Source organism: Anomaloglossus baeobatrachus, chromosome 3, assembly GCF_048569485.1.
Source record: "Anomaloglossus baeobatrachus isolate aAnoBae1 chromosome 3, aAnoBae1.hap1, whole genome shotgun sequence".
Lineage (NCBI taxonomy): Eukaryota > Metazoa > Chordata > Amphibia > Anura > Aromobatidae > Anomaloglossus > Anomaloglossus baeobatrachus.
Window position 1 is genome coordinate 648,999,151 of NC_134355.1, and position 7,600 is coordinate 649,006,750.

General features: G+C 43.7%; 1 protein-coding gene across 1 annotated transcript in view; it reads left to right on the top strand.

Annotated features, from left to right (window-relative positions):
* Window positions 1–7,347, top strand: part of TP53I3 (tumor protein p53 inducible protein 3) — a 29,096-nt gene extending 21,749 nt beyond the window's left edge. The window contains 1 exon segment of the mRNA XM_075338797.1: window positions 5,039–7,347. Within this exon segment, the coding sequence (XP_075194912.1) occupies window positions 5,039–5,236 (198 nt within the window). The 3' untranslated portion in view covers window positions 5,237–7,347.
* The last annotated feature ends 253 nt before the right edge of the window (window positions 7,348–7,600 follow it).

The following is a 7,600-nucleotide window of genomic DNA, read 5'->3' on the forward strand; positions in this document are numbered from 1 at the left end:
CACGCAGCTAATGAGATGAGTAACGCGATCAGCTGCTGTCAGTCAGGTAACTCGCGGCCACCGCTGGATCCAGCGGTGGCCGCCGGTAACCTCACTGACAGCAGCTGACCGGCTGCTGTGATTGGGTGCAGTGATACAGCTGTCACTCAGCGTGGTGGGCGTGTCTCACTGCAACCAATCACAGGCGCCAGTGGGCGGGGAAAGCAGGGAATACGAGATTGTTTAATGAGCGGCCGGCTTTTTCAAATTAGAAAAAGCCGCCGGAGCAGTGTGAATGCCGTGCAGTGCCGGTGATCGGGGATCGGTGAGTATGAGAGAGGGGGGGACACTTCAGTCACTCGGGGGATTAGCGGTCACCGGTGAATCCTTCACAGGTGACCGCTAATCAGTACACGGCACAAAGACAGAGCCGCGGCATGACAATGAAGTCGGGTGAAGTTCACCCGAGTTCATTCTCATCCCGCTACTCTGTCTTCCGACATGTACTAGTAACGACATTTTGCATCACACACGTACATTTCACACGGACAACACACACACATGTCAGTTATTTCACTCACGCACACACGGACATTCCACACGCACATACGGCTAGCATACGGGATACACACGCAGGCCACACATACCATAAAAACGGACCTAAAAAACGGAAAACGGACCCGAAAAACGGCCCGTTTTACACGGAAGTGGTTTTCACGGATGTGTGTTTCAGGCCATAAACAGTGTACACATGCCCCCCATGTACAGTACAGATACGTCCTCCATAAGCCGTTTCACTTTCCTCCCATATACAGTACAGATGCATTCCTCCCATATACAGTGTCAGTCACTTTCCTCCCCTATACAGTGTCAGTCTTTTTCCTCCCATATACAGTGTGTCTTTTTTCCCCCCATATGCAGTGTCTTTTTCCTCCCCTATACAGTGTGTCTTTTTAACCCCCATATACAGTGTCAGAATTGTTTCCTCCAAAATACAGTATCAGTCACTATCCTCCCCTATACAGTATAGATGCATTCCTCCTATATACAGTGTCAGTCCCTTTTCTCCCCTTTACAGTGTCAGTCTTTTTCCTCCCCTATACAGTGTCAGTCTCTTATCCCCTATACAGTGTCAGTCACTTTCCTCCCCTATACAGTGTCAGTCTTTTTCCCCCCATATACAGTGTCAGATTTTCCTCCCAAATACAGTATCAGTCACTTTCCTCCCATATACAGTGTGTCACTTTCTTCCCATATACAGTGTTAGTCTTTTTCCTCCCATATACAGTGTCAGGATTTTCCTTCCATATATAGTGTCAGTATTTTTCCTCCCATATACAGTGTCAGCATTTTCCTCCCATATACAGTTTTAGGCATTTTCCTCCCATATACAGTTTCAGCCTTTTTCCTCCCATATACAGTGTCAAACACTTTCCTCCCATATACAGTGTGTCACTTCCCTCCCATATACAGCGACAGCCTTTTTCCTCCCATATACAGTGTGAGAGACTTGCCTCTCATATACAGTGTGTCACTTCCCTCCCATATACAGCGACAGCCTTTTTCCTCCCATATACAGTGTCAGTTTTTTCCTCCCATATACAGCAACAGTCACTTTCCGTCCTATACAGTACAGATGCATTCCTCCTATATACAGTCTCAGACACTTTCCTCCCATATACAGTGTCAGATTTTCCCTTCCATATACAGTGCCAGACACTTTCCTTCCATATACAGTGCCAGGCCCTTTCCTCCCATATACAGTGTCAGACTTTTTCCTCCCATATACAGTGTCAGACATTTTCCTCCCATATACAGTGTCAGTCTTTTTCCTCCCATATACAGAGTCAGTCACTTTCCTCCCATATACAGTACAGATGCATTCCTCCTATATACAGTGTCAGTCTTTTTCCTCCCATATACAGTGTCAGTCAATTTCCTCCCATATACAGTGTCAGTCACTTCCCTCCCATAAACAGTGTCAGTCACTTCCCTCCCATATACAGTACAGATGCATTCCTCCCATATTCAGTGTCATTCTTTTTCCTCCCATATACAGTGTCAGTCTTTTTCCTCCCATATACAGTGTCAGTCACTTTCATCCCATATACAGTCTCAGGCATTTTCCTCCCATATACAGTGTCAGATTTTTCCTTCCATATACAGTGCCAGACACTTTCCTTCCATATACAGTGCCAGTCCCTTTCCTCCCATATACAGTGCCAGAGCCTTTCCTCCCATATACAGTGTTAGCCTTTTTCCTCCCATATGCAGTGTCAGTCGTTTTCCTCCCCTATACAGTGTCAGTCACTTTCCTCCCCTATACAGTGTCAGTCACTTTCCTCCCCTATACAGTGTTAGTCTTTTTCCTCCCCTATACAGTATGTCTTTCCCCCCCCATATACAGTGTCAGTTTTTTCCTCCCAAATACAGTATCAGTCACTTTCTTCCCATATACAGTGTCAGTCTTTTTCCTCCCATATACAGTGTCAGGCATTTTCCTTCCATATATAGTGTCAGTCTTTTTCCTCCCATATGCAGTGTCAGGCATTTTCCTCCCATATACAGTGTCAGACATTTTCCTCCCATATACAGTGTCAGACATTTTCCTCCCATATACAGTGTCAGACATTTTCCTCCCATATACAGTGTCAGACATTTTCCTCCCATATACAGTGTCAGGCATTTTCCTCCCATATACAGTGTCAGACTTTTTCCTCCCATATACAGTGTCAGGCATTTTCCTCCCATATACAGTGTCAGAACTTCCCTCCCATATACACCAGCAGTCACTTTCCTTCCCTATACAGTACAGATGCATTCCTCCTATATACAGTGACAGACTTTTTCCTCCCATATACAGTGTGTCACTTGCCTCCCATATAAAGTGTGTCACTTGCCTCCCATATACAGTGTGTCACTTCCCTCCCTTATACAGCGACAGTCTTTTTCCTCCCATATACAGTGTCAGTCTTTTTCCTCCCATATACAGTGTCAGTCACTTTCATCCCATATACAGTGTCAGTCCCTTGCCTCCCATATAGAGTGCCAGTCCCTTTCCTCTCATATACAGTGCCAGTCCCTTTCCTCCCATGTACAGTGCCAGTCTCTTTCCTCCCATATACAGTGTCAAGCATTTTCCTCCCATATTCAGTGTCAGTCTTTTTCCTCCCATATACAGTGTGTCACTTGCCTCCCATATACAGTGTGAGAGACTTGCCTCCCATATACAGTGTGTCACTTCCCTCCGATATACAGCGACAGCCTTTTTCCTCCCATATACAGCGACAGCCTTTTTCCTCCCATATACAGTGTCAGTTTTTTTCCTCCCATATACAGCAACAGTCACTTTCCTTCCTATACAGTACAGATGCATTCCTCCTATATACAGTCTCAGACACTTTCCTCCCATATACAGTGCCAGTACTTTCCTTCCATATACAGTGCCACCACTTTCCTTCCATATACAGTGCCAGTCCCTTTTCTCCCATATACAGTGTCAATCCCTTTCCTTCCATATACAGTGCCAGGCCCTTTCCTTCCATATACAGTGCCAGGCCCGTTCCTTCCATATACAGTGCCAGGCCCTTTGCTTCCATATACAGTGCCAGGCCCTTTCCTTCCATATACAGTGTCAGTCCCTTTCCTCCCATATACAGTGCCAGTCCCTTTCCTCCCATATACAGTGTCAGCCATTTCCTCCCATATACAGTGTCAGGCATTTTCCTCCCATATACAGTGTCAGACATTTTCCTCCCATATACAGTGTCAGACATTTCCCTCCCATATACAGTGTCAGGCATTTCCCTCCCATATACAGTGTCAAGCATTTTCCTCCCATATTCAGTGTCAGTCTTTTTCCTCCCATATACAGTGTGAGAAACTTGCCTCCCATATACAGTGTGTCACTTCCCTCCGATATACAGCGACAGCCTTTTTCCTCCCATATACAGTGTCAGTCTTTTTCCTCCCATATTCAGTGTGTCACTTGCCTCCCATATACAGTGTGAGAGACTTGCCTCTCATATACAGTGTGTCACTTCCCTCCCATATACAGCGACAGCCTTTTTCCTCCCATATACAGTGTCAGTTTTTTTCCTCCCATATACAGCAACAGTCACTTTCCTTCCTATACAGTACAGATGCATTCCTCCTATATACAGTCTCAGACACTTTCCTTCCATATACAGTGCCACCACTTTCCTTCCATATACAGTGCCAGTCCCTTTTCTCCCATATACAGTGTCAATCCCTTTCCTTCCATATACAGTGCCAGGCCCTTTCCTTCCATATACAGTGCCAGGCCCTTTCCTTCCATATACAGTGCCAGGCCCTTTCCTTCCATATACAGTGCCAGGCCCTTTCCTTCCATATACAGTGTCAGTCACTTTCCTCCCATATACAGTGCCAGTCCCTTTCCTCCCATATACAGTGTCAGTCGTTTTCCTCCCATATACAGAGTCAGTCACTTTCCTCCCATATACAGTGTCAGTCACTTTCCTCCCATATACAGAGTCAGTCTTTTTCCTCCCATATACAGCGTCAGTCACTTCCCTCCCATATACAGTAGATATGCATTCCTCCCATATACAGTGTCAGTCACTTGCCTCCCATATACTACAACACTTTCCTTCCTATACAGTACAGATGCATTCCTCCTATATACAGTCTCAGCCACTTTCCTCCCATATACAGTGTCAGTTTTTTCCTCCCATATACAGCGGCAGTCTTTTTCCTCCCATATACAGCGGCAGTCACTTTATTCACCTATACAGTACAGATGTATTCCTCCTATATACAGTGCCAGTCACTTTCCTCCCATATACAGAGTTAGTCACTTTCCTCCCGTATACAGTACAGATGCATTCCTCCCATATACAGTGTTGGTCACTTGTCTCCCATATACAGTGTCAGATACACGCCTCCCGTATTCAGTGCACTCACTTTCCTCCCAGTAATTTGCGCGGCTCTGCTACATCCAGGACACTGGAGGCCGGGGAATGGCGCTTATCGAAGGGATAATGTGATAATTGACATCATTGTTCTTTCTGTGTTCCAGTATAAAGCGGAGCTGGTGCGGGCGTTTACAGAGCAGGCTCTGCCTCATTTTTCCCCCGGGGGTCCCATTCATCTGCGGCCAATAGTGGATAGTACGTTCCCGCTGCAGAAGATCGCTGATGCCCACCAGCACATGGAAGACAACAAGAACTCGGGGAAAATTGTCCTTCAGATCCCTAAAGGAAATGCTGCCTTGTAATCAGGGGTCACCGATGGCGATCACGCTTTACCTACTGATGGGTCAGTGACAGGAGCGGATCCGCTCACTGGCCCCCCCTATATAAATGTAGGCTGGGGGCATAGAGAGACCCCGTCTATCTATCCTTCTGACATGTCTGTTCTGCTGAGTTCTTGCATTTCCTATGAAATCACAATGATAAAGATTCTGTTATCTGCATTATACTGTTCCTCTGTAATTCCTCCTGGAAATATAGGAATAAATTGACATCTAGTTGTTGCCACATACTACCCAATCCGCGCTGGGCGTGCTGACAAAGTATGTGGGGGCATACCCCATTGACAAAGGGAAATTGTAAAGACATTTTCAGGAGGAATAAGAGCGTATCGACTTCATTAAAGGCTTTTATCATGGTGGTGTCGTCTTATGAGGTAAAAGGACCTTTGGACCCCCCCCCATCGGAACCAAGACCGGGTGCAATAGTTACTTCTGCACCCCCTATAGCTACATTCCTGTACTATACATTTTAGCCTGATAATGTTTAACTCAAGATTTTAATTAATAGTCCAAACCACAATATGGTTTCCTTTACAAAAATCAAGAACGTGGTTCTTAGTGAATTGCTTGACTAACTTCAAGGGCGCCATCTATTTAAAATTATACAATGATGGGCGTTATGCTTAAAAGAACACTACAGGTAATAGTGTTGTGCATAGGGTAAGGCCTGAAGGTGCGTGTATGTCACTTTAAATACCTGTAAATGCCCTTGTTTCGTCTGTGAAAATCTCCATTACTGCCTACAATATGCAATTTATGCAAAATCTGCACAAATTTCTGTTAAGTTTAAACAGCCAAAGTCATAATAATGAAAGGAGTTTAATTTAAAGGGGATCTGTCACTTGCCATAAATATGTAATTGTTTTATCTGATCTAAATGTTGCTGCTCTCCTGAATCCAGAGCTACTTTTTTTTTCGTTCCTGCTCCTTTCCTTTTCCTGTGATATGGCCTCATCTTCTCCTTATGTAAATTGAGTCTCTCTAGCAAAGTGGGCGTCGTCTTCAGCTATTCTGTGTGTGACTTAGACCACGCCCAGTTAATAAACAAACTAGATTTATATACTGATGTGAAGGTAGCCTGGGCTATAGGTTTTGTTCAGACGTAATAAGATTATCTGTGTATGTAAATAATCAAAGTATACATGTCGTTGCATAATTATCTGTGTGTCTATATGACAATCGCACAGATGCCATAATATGATTCTAAGCTGTATGTTCAAGAAAGAGTTAACCAAGGACGAGTGAAAAGATGTATAGACAAAGAACAGTAAAGCCCTTCTTAGTGAAAGTCTTATCAGTAATTTCACACAAAGAAGGAATGTGTTAACTAGATAATCAAGCCGGAATGAATAATGAACAGAGAGGTATTTCATAATATACTGAGAGAATTTTATAATTATGATTTTCTCACAGCTAACATAAGGGATGTAATATGTGGGATGATCGCTCCCTGTTCTTGCTTCAAGGTCAAATTCGAATGTTGTATGGTATAATCACGAGTCTTTTTAATACACGAATCAGTCGCCTATACTGGCTCAAACAGTGAACACGTCTCTTAGTGATCATTGTCTGAGTTATTTATTATATCTGTACAGATAGCTAATTTGGCCCGACCTCTGGATTCGCCCAGAACAAAGACTCCATTAGCAGTCTTACCTAAATTTCTCCTTTGACACTGAGAAAAGGAGCCATATCTCAGAAATGGAGAGGAGCAGGAACAAAAGTAAAACAACGCCGGATTCAGGAGAACAGCAGCATTTACACCACATAAAAAAATTTTACATCTTTATGGCAAGTGACAGGTCACCTTTAAAGAAAGTCAGCCTTGGTATGGTAAAGCAACATTTCACTCCAATTAAAAATTAAACATCTTGTTATACATGCCTGGGATCCTTCTTATAGATGATCCTGCCAACTTTACAACTGTTCTGGTGCTCCTTTCTCATCTTTATAAAACTTCCGTCATAGTTTGTGTTTTCTCTATGGAGAGTGTTTTTAAGTGGCACACATGCCCCTTCCACTTCCCGTGAACACACACATGGTTTTTATACTGTATATTGCTATCATAATAAACGGTCAGGTAATAATGTCTTGTGTCTTTTGCTTTATTGACCACCTAAGGCCGTTTATAGCATCTATGGGTCTGAAAATCACATCCATTCATCCTAATGAGGTTGTTCCAGATAAATAGGACATTTGCAAAACTATCCGCAACAAAATCCACAGCAAATACACAACGTGTTAACATTGCGTACTCCGTGTGGATTTATGTGTGGAAAATCTGCATTGTAATAAATACACAAATCTCTTCCACATGTGGCTGAAAAT